Raw genomic sequence first — 18185 nt, 5'->3', positions numbered from 1 at the left:
AGAATGAAGTAACAGTCCTGCCTGCAGTTTTATTGTGATAACACTCACTGTAAGGACATCATCACTACAGTATACCAACCCAAAAATGTTTGAACACAAACAACTTGTATGAAAACTAAGAAAACACAAAAAACAGAATAGCATTAATGAAAGTAAACAATACTAAAAATGACTTTAGTCAAACAATGTTACAGAAATAAGCTGAGAATGTGTTATTACTTCCAGTTGATAGTGGTTGTTTTACCATGATCTATTTTCATATGTACCTGTGCCTCCTGTTGCAATAGAAAAAACTGTAACATAATCAGAAATAACACTACAAAAACATACATTTTCATAAATAAAATTAAACCATTCTAATAAAATAAAGCATCTATAATGAAGGCAATCTTCAAAGAAAAGATATGACCAGTAATTCATGCAGGCTAGATTGGTAGTCATGCCAACAAAATCTGAAACACAGTCCGGATGAGGGAGAGGAAAATGGTGATCAGCATCTGATAGAATATTGTCATTAGCCCCATTTATACCTGCATCCTTTGTCCAGATCTTGTCCACATTCTGATTGTGCCCACATTTTTAGACAGGTGTAGATAATCAAAAGACACATTGTGATCTGATTGTGATCAGATCATCCTGCCTACCTCCAGATGTAGTCAGACGCGCATTGTGTCTGGATATCTTACAAGTCTAGACAGATCTGGACGGAGAAACCATTTATATAATAATTATTCCGCCCTCTAAAATCATTGACAGGTGGGACCATTAACTGATTAGATCAACATGTCTTACAATAAATCAATATTATTTTGAAAGAATAGCTATGAAATAATTTGTATAAAAAGGAAGGGACCAGGAAATCTGGTCACAATGCTGACACAGTGGGAAAGGTGACACCTAGTCAGTCGCACAACTGAATGCATTCAACCGAAATGTGTCGTACGCATTTAACCCAACCCCTCTGAATCAGAGAGGAGCTGCCTTAACGTTCAAGGCGCCTGGGGAGCAGTTGTTATTGTTGGTGCCTTGCTCAAGGGCAGAAAAGCAGATTTTTCCACTTTGCCAGCTCAGGGATTTGAAAAAGTGACCTTTCAGTTACTGGCCCAATGCTCTGCTGCCCTGGACGAATAACAGACATTTTAATACCATGTGTAGACACGTTTCATGAAATGTTTGCACAATCAGAATGTAGACAAGATCAGGACAAAGGACCCATGTTAGCACCAGGTATAAAACAGGGATATAGAAATAGAATGAGAACTCATCTACGGAATCTATCAGCCCAGTCGCATCATATGCAACCATGTTCTGATTCCACCCTATGGTTCCATAACAGGTTCCTAGCAGTATAGCTCTGGACAAATCTCCAGATACATCTCTCAACGGTTATCAAATCTGGTTAAGTGCTCAAAAACCTTTTTGTGGTTGTGTTGGCTTTTGGAATGTATGGGCTCATGCTATTGATTCTGAAGGATGATGTTGGCTCTCACTCTAAACAACCGAAAACAGCTCCATAGTTACTTGATTATGTAAAAAAAAAAAAAAAATGATATAACCGTAATCAAGACGAAACACTACTACTGCCTGCCCTAGATGCCCATGTATGGGCAGCTTGTGCTTTCCCCAACATGAGACCTTCATACCCAGCCAGTCTATTAGTCCAGTCAATAATAGGCAAACTGATCGTGAGTTTTGACAGAGTGGCAGGCAAGTAAATAACATGGGGATGACACAACTGCACACATGCTCTGTCACAGAAGTGGCACAGTGTAATGTAATGACAGTCCTATAGTGATCTCATCCATGCATCTATGCATTTGATCATTATAAGCAGTTAATCACTATAACTGCATTCACTATAAGCAGAGTGCACTATAACGTTTTTCTACCGTCTGTAGTATCATAATGAGGTGTATGTTTTCACAGTAAACCTAAAATGGCACTAATGGCTGAAACAGTCAGGATGATATCCCCTGAACCATTAGTCCATGTAGTGTGTTACACTGGGTTGACGTCGTGGTTCTGGTTGAGATTGAGGTTGTGGTTGTGCAGGGCCTGGTTGCGGTGGTGTCGGTGCAGGTGGATGGAGTTGGCCTCGGGCAGGTCGATGGGTTCGAAAGTGTTGGATACGGCGGGCATGAACTGGCGGAAGATACTGACGCTGCCATGCCAGAAGGTGGGCTGGGGCAGGCGGCCCGTGGGGGTCCAGGTACGGGTTGAGGGGTCGTAAGCTTCCACCACGTCAGACAGCTCAAACGTGTTGTCATAGCCACCAGACACGAAGAGACGACCGCCCAGCGCTGCCACACTGCCTCCTACATGGACCTGAAGAAGGAGAAAAAAATGTGATTATCAGTTGAGAATACGCCAATCTTAAAACAAAACTTGTGTAGTCTGCAATTACAGATACACATGCATTACATATTTTGATAAGAAATACTATTGTCAAGGCTGATGTAAAAAGTGTGTCAAGCCATAAGACTTAACACCTCGAGTGTGTCACATACCTGTGTCATGGGGCTGATCTTGTCCCATCCATTCTTCTGAGGGTTATAGACGTCGACCTCTGCCGAGTCATCCCTAGAACACAAGAATCTACAGTGAGAAATGTCACGCCTAGCCAAAATCATATACCATTCATCCTCCTTTTGTCTGTTTGCTGATGATAGGCAGTATTTTTTAACATTAGTACAGAATAATTGACCTGTATGTAATACCACATTATGTAGAGTTATTAAAAAAAAAATCTCATCCAACTGTTATAAAGTTGATCCCATTGAGATTAAAAACGTATTTTTTTTTTTTTATACAGTCGCACATTCCTGTCCATATTCTCCTCACCTGACAAAGTATATGAGCCCATTGAGAGTGACCGTTTTGGGAGCGAAGGACCATGGCGGCAGCTCGCCACAGTTGACTAGGGTCCATCGATTGGCTTCCGAATCATAGCACTGGATGGCCATGTTATCCTCCCCCGTGGTGGTCATGGAGCCAATGGCGTAAAGGCGCCCCCTGCAGGTGGTGGTGGAACAGTTGTCCATGGCGTGCAGCATGGGGGGCAGGGCCTCCCAGCAGTCCAGCGCATGGTCGTAGCGCTCCGTGCTGTCTGGCGCCACCACGTACAGCTGGCCCTTGAGGACACAGGAACTGTGGTACTCCCGGGCTTTCAGCATGGGCGACACCTCGGTCCACTCATTGACGCTGGAGTTGTAGCGCCACACGCCGTCGTAGAGTCGTGAACCATCAGATCCTCCTAAGGACAGGAGAGAAGGGTGTCAGAGATGGAAGAGATCCACAAAAATACATCCTGTTCCTCATATGCAGTCAAGTAGCTACAGTGCATTCGGAATGTACTAAGACCCCTTGATTTTTTCCATATTTTGTTACGTTACAGCCTTGTGCTAAAATGAATTAAATAAAACATTTTCCTCAATCTACACACAATACCCCATGATGACAAAGTGAAAACAAGTCTTTAGAAATGTTTTCAAAAATAAAGAAATAAATAACTTATGTATTCAGTAAAGTATTTAGACACTTTGCTATGAGACTCGAAATTGAGCTCAGGTGCATCCAGTTTCCATTGATCATCCTTGAGATGTTTCTACAACTTGATTGGAGTCCACCTGTGGTAAATTCAATTGATTGGACATGATTTGGAAAGGCATACACCTCTATATAAAAAGGTCCAACAGTTAACAGTGCATGTCAGAACAAAAACCAAGCCATGAGGTCGATGGAATTGTCCGTAGAGCTCCTAGACAGGAGTGTCGAGGCACAGATCTGGGGAGGGTACCAAAACAATTCTGCAGCATTGAATGTTCCCAAGAACAGTGGCATCCATCATTCTTAAATGGAAGAAGTTTGGAATCATCAAAACTCTTCCTAGAGCTGGCTGCCCAGCCAAACTGAGCAATCGGGGGAGAAGAGCCTTGGTCAGGGAGGTGAACAAGAACCCGATAGTCACTCTGACAGAGCTCCAGAGTTACTCTGTGGAGATGAGAGAACCTTCTAGAAGGACAACCATCTCTGCAGCACTCTACCAGTCAGGCTTTTATGGAAGCCACTCCATAGTAAAAAAGGCACATGACAGCCCGCTTGGAGTTTGCCAAAAGGCACCTAAAGACTCTCAGACTATGAGAAACAAGATTCTCTGGTCTGATGAAACCAAGATTGACCCTTTGGCCTGAATGCCAAATGTCATGTCACTACGTGACACCATCATTACGGTGAAGCATGGTGGTGGCAGCATCATCATGCTGTGTGGATGTTTTTCAGCGGCAGGGACTGGGAGACTAGGGGAAAGATGAACGGAGCAAAGTACAGAGAGAGATCCTTGATGAAAACCTGCTCCAGTGTGCTCAGGACCTCAGACTGGGTCGAGGGTTCACCTTCCAACAGGACAATGACCCTAAGCACACAGCCAAGACAACACATGAATGGCTTCGGGACAAGTCTCTGAATGTCCTTGAGTGGCCCAGACAGAGCCCGGACTTGAACCCGATCAAACATCTCTGGAGAGACCTGAAAATAGCTGTGCAGCGACGCTCCCCATCCAACCTGACAGAGCTTGAGAGAATCTGCAGAGAAGAATGTGAGAAACTCCCCAAATACAGGTATGCCAAGCTTGTAACATCATACCCAAGAAGACTTGAAGCTGTAATTGCTGCCAAAGGCGCTTTAACAAAGTACCGAGTAAAGGGTCTGATGACTTATGTAACTGTGATATTTCATTTTTTTAAATATAAATTTGCAAAAATGTCAAGTTTGTTTTTGCATCGTCATTATGGGGTATTGTGTGTAGATTGATGAGAAAAACAATTTCATAAATTTTAGAATAAGGCTGTAACGTAACAAAATGTGGGAAAAGTAATGGGGTCGGAATACTTTCCGAATGCACTGTGGTGCTTATTGAAAACCCTTTGCTGTTCGAGCAGAGAGGAAATCCCCAAGAGGTCAACCTGACATGAGATCTGGGTATCAGCTTTATGTGGAAGTGGCCCTCCACAATATTTGCAGTTTTTTTACATGATGAATAACTTGGAAACAGAATAACGCTACGAGCCCACCAGACATCCCACCAGGGGTCTTTCCACAAATCCAGAACATAGTCAAGAAAGCGTACAGTATTATACAGAGCCATTATTGCATGAAACTCCGTTCCATCTCATTTTCCAAATGAAAGCAAACCTGGTTTCAAAAAACAGATAATGCAACACCTCATGGCACAACAATTTGACCTAGATAGTTTGTGTCTATGTATTGATATGTAGGCTACGTGTGACTTATTAAAAATTGATGTAGTTCTGTCCTTGAGCTGTTCTTGTCTATTAAAGTTCTGTATTATGTCATGTTTCATGTGGACCCCAGGAAGAGCAGCTGCTGCTTTCGCAACAGCTAAATGGGGATATACAATTTCAATACTTTAATCAAATGCAATATCTTCTTTCAGTTTCCTGGCCATGTGCTGTACTCACATTCTGTGTCCGTATAGATGTAATGACAATATTGCCACAAGGACGTTGAATCAAAGGTACCCTACTAAATCAACCTGTCAGCATGAAGACACCTTTCATAAAACCAGCCCATTCCCCAATCATGTGTCCTGTGCTGCAGCCATTTGCTCCTTCTGATCCTGCTGCCAGAGATGGTACGTATGAGAGCACTGCTAATGATTTATGACCCCTATCACTGACCAGAATTACAGGCAGTGTTCGAGGGCCTGGGATGTTTTCTCAGTGGAAACACTGTCTTCTCCTGAACCTGAAGGCCACTCCGTAATGATGATTGCCCCTCATTTAGACCTGGGTTTAAGTAGCCTACTATTTAAAATCACTTCCAATATGTTATATGTGCTTGATTGAGCTTGTCTGGCTTAACAAAACAAAAGTCCCAAAATGGCAAACCCTGCATGTCTATCACTACAGGCAGCTTCAAATACATACTCAAAGTATAATACAGATTTCAAATTGTATTTGAACCAATGATGTACACTACCGTTCAAAAGTTTGGGGTCACTTAAAAAAAAAAAAAAAGAAGACATTTCTAAGAAAAACACTTTTTGTCCATTAAAATAACATCAAATTGATCAGAAATACAGTGTAGACATTTAAATGTTGTAAATGACTATTGTAGCTGGAAACGACTGATTTTTAAATGGAATATAGGCGTACATAGGCCCATTATCAGCAACCATCACTCCTGTGTTCCAATGGCACGTTGTGTTAGCTAATCCAAGTTTATCATTTTAAAAGGTTAACTGATCATTAGAACACTTTTGCAATTGTGTTAGCACAGCTGAAAACTGTTGTTCTGATTAAAGAAGCAATAAAACTGGCCTTCTTCAGACTAGTTGAGTATCTGGAACATCAGCATTCGTGGGTTCGATTACAGGCTCAAACATGGCCAGAAACAAAGAACTTTCTTCTGAAACTCGTCAGTCTATTCTTGTTCTGAGAAATGAAGGCTATTCCATGCGAGAAATTGCCAAGAAACAGAAGATCTCGTACTACTCCCTTCACAGATCAGAGCAAACTGTCTCTAACTAGAATAGAAAGAGGAGTGGGAGGCCCTGGTGCACAACTGAGCAAGAGGATAAGTACATTAGAGTGTCTAGTTTGAAAAACAGACGCCTCAGAAGTCCTCAACTGGCAGCTTCATTAAATAGTACCCGCAAAACACCAGTCTCAACGTCAACAGTGAAGAAGCGACTCCAGGATGCTGGCCTTCTAGGCATCTGTGTTATTTTGCCCATCTTAATTTTTTTATTGGCCAGTCTGAGATATGGCTTTCTTTGCAACTCTGCCTAGAAGGCCAGCATCCTGGAGTCGCCTCTTCACTGTCGACGTTGAGACTGGTGTTTTGTGGAGGAGTATTTCTGTCTGTAATAAAGCTCTTTTGTGTGGAAAAACTCATTCTGATAGGCTGGGCCTGGCTCCCCACTTGAGAGCCAGGCCTACCCATGGCTGCGCCCCTGCCCAGTCATGTGAAATCCATAGACTAGGGCCTAATTTATTTATTTCAATTAACTGATTTCCTTATGAACTGTAACTCAGTTAAATCGTTGAAATTGTTGCATGTTGCGTTTATATTTATGTTCAGTATAATTTCTAAACTATGCATTAAGGTGTCTGTAATAGTATAAACATGGAAAAACAAATGTAGACATTAATAACTGCATTCCTATATCTTCCAAAATACTTTTTACAATAGTGGGGGAGTGCCAAGATGGAGGAACAGTGGCTCTAAACAGTGTCAGTCATCTAGTGTATATATAAATATTTGATGTGAATCCAGGTCTGTCTCTCAGTGATGAGCCCATGGACCACTGCTGCAGTCTTAGCAGGACACCATATTTCCCCCCCCCCCCGCCTAGCTAACTCACCACAATTCTCTTCTCTCTCACATATAGCAAGAGTAGCTAGCTGCTGTGGTTTATTTATACTCACACTGCCTGCCTGCTATTTCATAAGATGCAAAATGGCTGGAAAGCTGCAGAGCATTCTGGTAACAGAGTGACTAAGACACCACACAGCAACTGTAACCACATATGTACACTGCAGTCCATTGTAAAGTTAAACTCAATGTAGATTATAGCTGGATACAATAATGTGTTTAAACATATAGCCTGTGTTAAATATTAAAAGATGATATGCTGCTATATCCAGTAAAATCAAACTCCAATACCTTTTATACTTTGTCACATGTAAAACTACTTAATACCATCATAAATCCATTATAAAGTACACCTTAATGATAAGTGTTACCAAAACTTAAATAGTGTGGGAAAGAGTGTACAGTATGTCAGGACATTGTCAACTTACCTGTGACATACATATCGTTGCCCAGGGCAGCTATACTGTAGCCCCCTCCCAGGTGATCAGGGAACTCAGCCAGATAGCGCCACTGTCCAGTCTGAGGGTTGTAACAGTCCACAGTGACCAGCTCATCGCAGTCCTGGTCACAGCCTCCCACCACTACCAGGATCTCCGCCAGTCCGGTTGAGGGCCGTGGCCGCATGCGTTGGCAGGGTCTGTCGTGGCGGTCGTACTCACACGACTGGAAGCTCCGGGCCTCACTCACCATTCTCAGGCAGGAGGGGGAGAGGTAGACCAGTGGGTCGCTCTCCACGTGGGCGAGTAGATAGAACCGGCGCACGAAGGGTAGTCTGACCTGCTGCAGCAGCTCGGGCCAGTAGTGGAGCCGCCTCTGTAGGTCTGCTTTGAGCCAGCGCACCGCAATCTGATAGGCCGTCTCCTCCTTGTCCACACACAGCGCGTCGTCCGACACAAACTCCAGCAAACGTTTCCAGGGCAACCGCTCAAAGTCCTTGCCTTTGGCCAGATCCACAATGTTCTTGAGGACAAAGCGGCGTGCGCTGACGGCTAGATCACGGCAAGCGTAGGCCTCGGCAAAGTCCTGGATCTCCAGGCAGTTGGAGACGTCTAACCTCTGCTCAAGGAAGGCACAGCAGGCCTCTTTGACCGAGGGGAACTGGAACAGGTCAGCAGTCTTCAACAGAAGATCTACATTATCCTGGGTGACTGTGACTCGGCCTGTATAACAGAAGTCCACCAGCAGGCCCAGCAGTTCAGCAGACACCTCGTGAAGGACCACACGGTCCATGGCGCTCTCTCTCAATGTCCCGGCGAACATGGCCCTGAAGTAGGTGCTGGCTGCGGCCAACACGGTGCGGTGGCAGTGGAACTCCTGGCCCTCGGCGCACAGAGTGATGTCGAAGAACTTGCGTTCGGCACGGAGCTCGTGGATCCCCCGGAGAAGGTTGAAGGCATGGGCCGTGTCGAAGAAGGGCAGCGTGGACGGCTGCGTCTGGATCACTGGCTTCTCAGATGTCACTCCTCCCTCTAACCCCCCTCTGTTCATCACTCCTCCCTCCATCTCTCTGTTTGGATATCTCAAAGAGGTTGTACTCAGAAGACTGGGTTAATCTGAAAAACAGAAACAGCATTATCATTTCTCTTACAATCACTTCTTAACGGTTCAGATTCACTCACTGTACCATACTCTTAATACATATCCTACAAACCAAAAACACATTAAATAAATAAGCAACACTGTAAGAATTCAACAGAGTTAGCAAGGCAGGCTACTTACAGAAACCGGTGGTATTTTCAACACAAATAACAACTAGCTAAATTACAGTAAAACCAACGATGAGGATCCCCCTGCCTGATGAGACCTACTGGGCAAATTAAAACAGGAAAACAACAGTGAAAAAAACAGTTGCCTGTGTTCTAGAAGGTACCACTGCAATTTGGACAGCTCCAGTGACTATGAGCAGCTCCCTGTCCGTGTTTAAGAAAGAGAGCTCTGGGTCTATAAATACACTGACAGGCAGTGTCCATTTCCACTGTGTGGGGAGGGGTGTGTGTGTGTGTGTGTGTGTGTGTGTGGAGTACGCCTAATACGTTGTGGATTACCTCAACTCCCATATCTCTGTCTGCCTAACGTACGTCCTCCTATCAGCCCCCCCGAAGTTAGTGTCGAACTAGAGCCAGCCTGCAAGCCAGCCAGCCAGCCTGCCACTGGCCTGCTGACAGTCACCCTCAGACCCAAACATTGCACTCCCTGTCATAATACCCACAAATCATCTTGTTAAAAACACCAGACAGTCAAAAGCAACCATGTGTTCTAACCAGGCCAAACACAAGAAATACCTACTTGACAAAAAGAAAGTCTCACAGTTCTCTGAAAACTGTTGTAAAACTATTAATCACCTAGCATGCCACAACATAAGGAGAGCTCCCTGGTTTCGCACCGAAAAGTTATAACAAGTCTGCTCTAATAAGGAGAACATCCATGACAAGGAGGGAGTCTCAAAAGAAAATGTTACAACGTTTTAGGAGCTGGTTTAAAACTGAGTCACAAGATTCACACATTTAAATAGAAGCCGCTGGTTTCTTACTGGAAAGTTATTTCTTGCTAATGTTGCCTTTAAATCTGTAATCTTCTAGACTTAGCCTATTTGTAAGACGATTATCAGGTCAAATTGTACAATTCATATTGAACATCGACACGGAAGTGGACTCATCATCAATGCTATTCTACATGTTATGTCATTGGGGAGCTTCAACAACAACCAGTCATCTGAAGGTTCAGTCAAATCTTTGGGATGGATTCATGGCTATTAGTATCAGACATGATTCCAGGTGGGATTACAGGAAAATCATGTCTACTTAAAATACACAGGTCTTTACAGAGACGAGCTTCATAAAGGCCTTCCATGGCACAAAAAAAACAAAAGATGCAGAGTGTAGAACCTCAGTGGAGCACACAGCTCACATTCCACACCAGGATTCAACAATGCAGCCAGCAGTCAGTCGGTGAGCAATGAAACCAACTCCCCCCAAGGACAGAGTGGGCCCCCTAAAGGTTAGCATACTCTACAGAGGTCTGAAACCTGCTCTAGAGTCTGCCTAGCTCTGCCCTTTAATACTTCTGGGTAAGTGATTGTTTCAGGTTGAAAGGGATAATTGCATTTCCTTGTACTGTACTAGGATCTGGTTCACCAATTCTACATACGTCTATGAAGTCAATGTGCTAGGCTATAACTCCTATAGTACAGCATTATTATTAGCCATAAGTTTCCTGACCAGTAAAACTCAACTTTTTTTTTTACATTCTGAGAACGGAGGTAAACATTTTGCCAGTTCTGAGAACGTACATTTTTAGTTTGCAGGGAGGTTCTGAGAACGTTCTACTATGGTTCCCTGAAAGTTTTCCTTGGAGGTTTTTTGAATGTTCTGAGAACAGAAATTATAGGTTATTTGAAGGTAATTCAATAATGTTCTGAGAACATGTTTCAATAAGACTTTTAAGAAACACTGCTTGCTTAGTTTGGGTTAACTGTTTTGAATTTCAAGCACAGATACTGTAGGACACGGAAATGAATTTGCTTAGACATTAATCATGTGAACAGTTTTTTTGATTGTGACACGGTATCAGTGAGATTCAAACCTATGATTTTCTGTTCTCTATCCCTGGAATTCGTCTGGTAATGAAATGTCAAGAAAATAAAGTTGTTTTGTTTACATTCCCTAAATGTGCTGAGAATGTTCAAAAGCCAAGCAACTATCCTGCACCATTCCCAGAAAGTTGTGGGAAGGTTGAATGCAAAATAAAACATAGGACAACCACGCTCTCACCAAGCTCTAAGAAAGATATGGTTCTCAGAACGTTATGTGCTAGCTGGATACTCTGTAACTGTACATGAACAACACTGTTTTTTGACAAACATACATGTTAGTACTATCTCTGTGGGACACAACATAGAGAGTAGGTAAGTGATTTCCAAAGACCCGAGACAGGTATTAAGCAATTTACGAGTAGTGTTTACCAACCTAGAATAGCAGAGTGAAAGCGATAGCCTTCACTCAGAGCGAGGGAGAGAGCAGAGGTGGGTGGAAGGAAAGAGCAGAGGTCGGTGGACTAACTGGCTGGTATGTCAGGACCAGGAGAGGAATACAGAGAGAGTATTGTGACCATCAGGCACCATGTGACTAGAACCTACCCACCAACCCACACAGGAAGCATTTTATGTTTATTGGCAAACGTGGATGATACATGCCACCACCCTCACCACGTTTCATAACAGTAGTGGCCTGTGTGGCTGGCCCAGGAACTAGGAACTTGAATTATGCTCTATAGTTAGGGGGTTTCACCAAGGAGGTCATACTTCCTAAGATAGGACCAACACGGTCAGTCATAGTTCTCAATAAAAAGCCAGTCGTCATCTAATAAGTTGCTGGACTATTTTTCTTGGGTGGAAATGGGGAATGGCTGATGAGCTAAGCTTGGTAATATAGTTGTAATAGATTAATTGCTATGTGTCATTTCCTTCTAAATACACTTGTTGACACCAATGACTGTTCAAAATACCAAGAGGAAAATGTCAGACCACATGGTCACAAACAATTTGTTAAGAACATAGAAGAACAAGGCCTCACTTTCAGCCTGAAATTCTTCTTTAGGTTATTTTTCTAGAAACATAATATGGCACGCATCCTGAAGCTGCAGAGTGAAACCGTAAACAAAATGTTTTTTCAAAAATCCTCCCCAGTGATCCTGGAAAGAAGAACATTGATCTCCATGAATGTGTGCCTACAGCCAAAAGAGTCATTATGTTATGAAGTGTGGTTTCAGAAAGTCTTCAAATCCAGCTCTGAAATGTTTATTTGGAAGCTTGGCCTATTCTGTGTACATGGTTAGGGTAAATCAAAACCAGACTGAACTGTTTCCTTCCAGTGGGTCCTACTTCACTACTCAGCCAAAACAACAACATATTCTGTTGGCCCCCTACTGGTAGGCCCTGGTAAACACCAAAGAAGCAAAATCCTATACCTAATTACTCTCAGTTCAAAACCAACACCAAAACCATGGTTCCATAAAGTGCCTAGTCATCACTTAAACTGAGCTATAAATAATATACAAAAAATAAAAAGAACAGTGATTAGAAACCCAGGATACATTTAAAAAAGTACTAGCCACCAGCAGGCCAATATAAGCCGCAGATCTGGTCGCAGATCTGTTAGTGCTCTCTAATTGCCACATCATATGGTTTGGCAAGACCGAGCTGGGACCAGGCTAATATTGCACCTGGTAGGTAAACGTCCGTGACAACACAGATGCTGCAGGGCCTGCATACTAGGGGCCTGGAGAACCAACAGAGTGGAGCGAGCTAAAGCTCCGTGTTCTCCACAGCTGATCCCCATGCAGCCTGGATTTAAAAAGGCAACAAACCCAGTCAAGCACTTTCACATTCCATCTGGAGAGAAGAGGGACAGTTTGAGCCTTGAATGTGGTGGGGCTACTTAGATAAGAGTAACACTGGGTGGAGTGGTGGAGGGCAAAGCCTTGTATGCTGACTGATAGCACATTGTCTTTGCTCACCAACCTATAACCTTAAAGTACTTTTCCATAAAAGGCGAGTTCAAGTTCATGTTCTATTTGTCACATGCACAAGTACAGTGAAATGCTTAACTGGCAAGCCGTACCCAACAGTGCAGTATTCAATATCAAAAAAGTATAACTAATAACAAAATATAATTAATAAAAGAAACACATGAAGTAAGAGACCAGCTACAGTATATACAGGGTCCGTGCCAGTACCACATTTACAATGTGCAGGGATACTAGAGTATTGAGGTAGATATAGGCAGGGATTAGGAGACTGGTAGCAGGATAAATAATAATAAATAGTATGGCAGCGGCATAAGTGGTGGGTGTGTGCGTGGTGAGATTGTGTAAGTAAGTGTACAGGTGATGGATTAGAATAATGTTCATAGTCAGAGCCATATCTACAGCCAACTGTTCCTCCTAAATGCACATGTACAGCACCTGCAACAAAAATACTATTGCACGGATCAATTCCCTGCTTTCAGTTCAGACTTCAGTGAACCTCTCTCTGCAGGGCCCCTGTGGCTCAGTTGGTAGAGCATGGTGTTTGCAACGCCAGCATGGTGGGTTCGATTCCCACGGGGGGCCAGTACAAAAAAAATGCATGAAATGTATGCATTCACTACTGTAAGTCGCTCTGGATAAGAGTGTCTGCTAAATGACTAAAATGTAAAAAAAAAAATGTAAATGTTTACAATGTAGTTCACCAACCCAAATCCATGCAAGTGTTTCAATTTATGATACAAAGAAATGTATCAAGACTACATTACTACAATATCATAAACCCCACGGCATGAATCTTTTTTTTCTTTCTAGCAGTACAGACAGTAGGCCCAGAGGCACGTGCCCAATCAGATTTGTCCTGTTAAAGAAAATAAACATTCATTTCTTTATTATTACTTTTTTTTCTTTCTGTGAAATACTAGCTCCTAGCCACTTGGCAAGATCACATTGGATTGATTAAGACAAGTAACAGTCTTTTGGTCGGGAGTAGGCCTAAACTACTAAACTACTGCAAGTAAAGAGCAAAATAATCCACTTGTTAAGCTACATAACATGCTGGCTAAACGTTGATCAGTGCAAATAAATGAGCCAACTAAACAAGATGATCATGAGCAGCACTCACCTCAACTTAGGCTACAATATGGCTGTAGCAATGCTAGCTAACAAATATTCAAAAAGAGATTCAGTGAAAATAAAAATCTGACATTGATTGATCAAGACAGTCCACATGCTTGTCTCAAAGCAGCTGAAACGGTGCTGGAATAGTTGACCACACAATTGGATGACTTTGGGAGTTTCAGTAAGGAACAATTTGATGCCTTCAATTGCATTAGCCTACTTCATTCCACACAGTAATTATTTATGGATCCATCCAGTTGTGGTTAAGAAAACAGTGCATGTGGTGGGCTATGCGAAGAGATGGATGAAGTAACATGCCTAGCAACCATTAAGCGCTTAAGAGCGTAGTGCATGCCAATTAAGCATTAAGGCTGCATTTCATACTAAACCGTAGGCAGAACTTTACCGCAATCATGACTAGATCGGTTGGCGGAAATAAAAGTAAAGTCTTTGTCTCCGGCAATACCTTTCATTTATAAAGAAAAGTTGACAAAAATTTGTCGGGATGCTAAAGTTGGTGGAAAAATGTATTGGTTTGAAAGGTGTAATTATTGTGCACCAGGTGCAACGCGTCAAGAGATAGAAAATACAAGCGACAGAACCTACCGGCGTCGCAAAAAGTTGGGTAAACACTTTCCTGGGTAAACAACTTTCCTGTGGATACCCTATCTCCACCTCCTACTGCCAATAATAATAATAATAATAATAATAATAATGTTATTCAACATTCTGGCTTGTAGAGACTATAGCATCTTTTGTAAGGCGACTTCAGCCAGACTGAAAATCCATGACGTAACCATGGTAACAGGCTGAACTTTAGGCAACTAGCTTGTCTAACTATCTTAGCTGGCATGCCTGCTGGCAAGGTTGGTAGACGTTAGAAAAGTATGCAATTTCAAAACAAAAAATGGTGTTTTAAACCATTTCTCCTGTGTTTTATATTGAAAGTCAAAAGCAAAAAATGTTTGCTTCAATAGTGATCAGGGGCATGCAACTATAGTTTTCATACACAGATAATACATTAGTAGAACACGTTCGGCTGAAAATAGCTTCATTTTCATCAGATAACAACAGAAGTGCAATGCTATTGGCTAGCAGCCACACATGAGCTTACAATGAAAAAGCAAGGTATCTTTCGCAAAAACGATGCACATATTTCTAATGTTTATCATAGAAAGAATGTAGCCAGCTACATTTCCTAGTGTTTTGGTTGAAATCAATCTTGCATTTTACCAAAGAAATGAAGGCTACACTGAGAGAAAAGTAGCTCCACATCAATCAGAGCGCTGTCTGCTGATAGAATGCCTGTTGGTGAATTCTCAGAGCGGAGAAGTGTAACTGAAACACAAAATTAGTCTGATGCTGAGTAGAAATTACAATAAGAATAATATTGTATAAGATATTTCTTGTGTGTTTTATATTTTTTTTCCTGTGTGAAAAACGCAGAATTGTTTTAACGCGAACCCTGTAAATTACTGAATAACACTGAAATTCCTTTAAATCTTTTACCCAGATTTTAGCAGAGATGCAGATAAGCATATTTAGTTTCGTAAAAAAAATAACCAGTCAGGAGGATACAGACATAGAATTGGGCATAATGATTATTGCTCTACATTGCATGAAAAAGCTGTTTCAGGTGTTTGAATGGAAAATTATCACATTTATGGACGGGGGCTACCACACAGGCATTCACTTTGTGCCCCCTCCGATTTTTGGGGTGCATGTCGCCCCTGAGTAGGCCTAATCCGCATTAGATTCTGTTCATTATAAACAAGGAAAACTATTAAAGGTTGACAAGTATCCTACGAGTTACCCATGTCTTTGTTTATGCGATATAACAGCATATACCACCTCCTAAATCATGTAGAACTCCATTATTATTTAATGTCAGCATACTGTCCAATCACGACGGTCTCCTTTCCATAGTGGAAAAACAAATCCTTCTTCGCAGACATAAAATATATAAATCATTAAGTAAATACACTTACCAAATGTAACGTATTCTAGTCAACGAATGGGTTATAGTTTTAAAAGATTTACATTTGTTTACGTTTCCTATCTGAAAATAAACTTTGATGTTGCTTCTCTTCTCCAGTTATCTGCGCCATGATCCAGCGTCGTGTGAAGAATTGGGACAGCCACAGATTATCCATTATATTTCCCAGATACTCTAGTGGCCGCTCTAACCATGAAAATAAATGTCTTCAAAAATGGAAGGCAGGAGGCAAGATCTTTCTAGCCAATGAGAGGGCAGAAGCATGTGAACAACAGGTACAACTGTTTCCACTGGTTACCAAAGCCACAAAGTCAAAATTGTCTATATCGTAAAGATGAATAAAATAAAATACATTTGCTTTTTCGTCTTCATTGAAAGTTAGGGTTAGGCATAAGGTCAGCAGCGTGATAAATGTTAGGAAAATGACTTGTGGCTAAGGTAACTAGTGACGACCAGGCATAACTCCCCAATAAAGTGTTGTTTTTTTCTCAAAGTGGCCGGGATGTCACCTCTCCTACTTATATCAGTACACTCGTAACAACCTAATCATTACGAAACGTATATTTGATCAAATAAGCCACACGTAGCAAATAAACCATTACATGTGTCGTTCACCAAATTCGACACACATTGACCACCCAAAAACTCCTCGCTTGGTGAGTGAAAAAAACGAAAAACCGCCACCTGCTGGAGATGATACATTTTGGGCCCAGTTATCCCTCTCGCTTCGACTCTTCCTCTCTGGTACAGCCTCCAAACTTCTTCTTCTTCTTCTTCCTCCTCTTCTTCTTCGTCTTCTTCGTATAGTGACGGTTCACACAAAAACAAACGTTTAGGGTGCATGCCGCCACCTACTGTGCCAAAGGCCTGTACTATCCGGGATCCTTTGAAAGTTCCTACCCCTTTGAAGCTAACATTTAAAAAGGTTTAAGGTAAGGGTTAGGATTAGGATTAGGTAAGGGTTATTTTTAGGGTCAGGGTAGGGTTACGTTTTAGGGTATGGACGTAACAAGTTTCAAAAATTTGCACTGACCCTGTGCCAAATGCTCCTCATTGGATACAGTAGTTGGCACAGTGTGACATTCACAACTTGTTACAATGTGGTTACATACAATGTAGCAAGAACCTAAAACCTAAAAACTACTGGATAAATATATTTTTTTTTATCACCATATTTCTCCTTAACAATCAATTTTTTTGGTGTCTTCTTCATGCTGTTGCTTGAATCTGCATCATGCAGTTATGGGCTATTTTTTTTTAAATTTAAATTGAGAGAATCTGTTGCAAATTAAACCATATTGCACACATGAATTGTCAACATTTAGTTATGCTTTTGTTATAAAATGTACATTTTATTTATTAGAAGCGCCCCCCTCCCTCTGGAAAGGAAGGGGTCGAGAAATTGTCAAGAAACTGAAGATCTCGTACAACGCTGTGTACTACTCCCTTCACAGAACTGTGCGAACTGGCTCTAATCAGAATAGAAAGAGGAGTGGGAGGCGCAACTGCGCAAGAGGACAAGTACATTAGAGTGTCTAGTTTGAGAAACAGACACTTCACAAGTCCTCAACCGGCAGCTTCATTAAATAGTACCTGCAAAACACCAGTCTCAACGTCAACAGTGAAGAGGCGACTCCGGGATGCTGGCCTTCGAGGCAGACTTGCAAAGAAAAAGCCATATCTCAGACTGGCCAATAAAAATAAAAGATTAAGATGGACAAAAGAACACAGACACTGGACAGAGGAACTCTGCCTAGAAGGCCAGCATCCTGGGTTCGCCTCTTCACTGTTGAGACTGGTGTTTTGCGAAGCCACAAATTCTGATGCTCCAGATACTCAACTAGTCTAAAGGCCAGTTTTATTGCTTCTTTAATCAGAACAACAGTTTTCAGCTGTGCTAACATAATTGCAAAAGTGTTTTCTCGTCAGTTAAGAATAAATTCTTATTTTCAATGACAGCCTAGGAACAGTGGGTTAACTGCCTTGTTCAGGGGCTGAACAACAGATTTGTACCTTGGGGATTTGATCTTGCAACCTTTCGGTTGCTAGTCCAACACTCTAACCCCTAGGCTACGCTGCCGCCCCATTGATCAATTACTATCAGGTATGAAGGTAAGACCCAGATGCAGACTGTTGAAGTAACAATGTTTAA

General features: G+C 42.0%; 1 protein-coding gene across 3 annotated transcripts; it reads right to left on the bottom strand.

The window, feature by feature from the left end:
• Positions 1-4: 4 nt before the first annotated feature.
• On the bottom strand, positions 5-16784 carry klhl21 (kelch-like family member 21). 3 transcript variants are annotated; one of them, XM_014136077.3, is made up of 5 exons: positions 16718-16784; positions 7824-8948; positions 2842-3253; positions 2508-2580; positions 5-2325 (listed from the first exon to the last, which is right to left on the bottom strand). In XM_014136077.3, the coding sequence occupies exons 2-5, from the start codon at positions 8896-8898 to the stop codon at positions 1999-2001; spliced, it is 1887 nt and encodes a 628-aa protein (XP_013991552.1). In that variant the 5' UTR covers positions 8899-8948; positions 16718-16784; the 3' UTR covers positions 5-1998. The 3 variants fall into 3 exon arrangements, with proteins under 3 accessions (XP_013991552.1, XP_013991550.1, XP_013991551.1); XM_014136075.3 differs by lacking the exon at positions 16718-16784 and adding an exon at positions 16026-16221; XM_014136076.3 differs by lacking the exon at positions 16718-16784 and adding an exon at positions 9115-9309.
• Between the last annotated feature and the right edge of the window lie 1401 nt (positions 16785-18185).

The sequence above is a fragment of the Salmo salar genome, chromosome 13, assembly GCF_965601325.2.
Source record: "Salmo salar chromosome 13, fSalSal1, whole genome shotgun sequence".
NCBI lineage: Eukaryota > Metazoa > Chordata > Actinopteri > Salmoniformes > Salmonidae > Salmo > Salmo salar.
The sequence above is the reverse complement of the archived record's forward strand: the minus strand, read 5'-3'. Positions and strand labels throughout refer to the sequence as shown.

Coding starts and splice junctions, on each gene's coding strand:
- klhl21 (XM_014136077.3), bottom strand. CDS start 8,898: ATGGAGGGAGGAGTGATGAACAGAGGGGGGTTAGAGGGAGGAGTGACA. Junction 3,254..7,823: donor CAACGATATGTATGTCACAG/GTAAGTTGACAA, acceptor TCCTGTCCTTAG/GAGGATCTGATGGTTCACGA. Junction 2,581..2,841: donor GGGCTCATATACTTTGTCAG/GTGAGGAGAATA, acceptor CTTGTGTTCTAG/GGATGACTCGGCAGAGGTCG.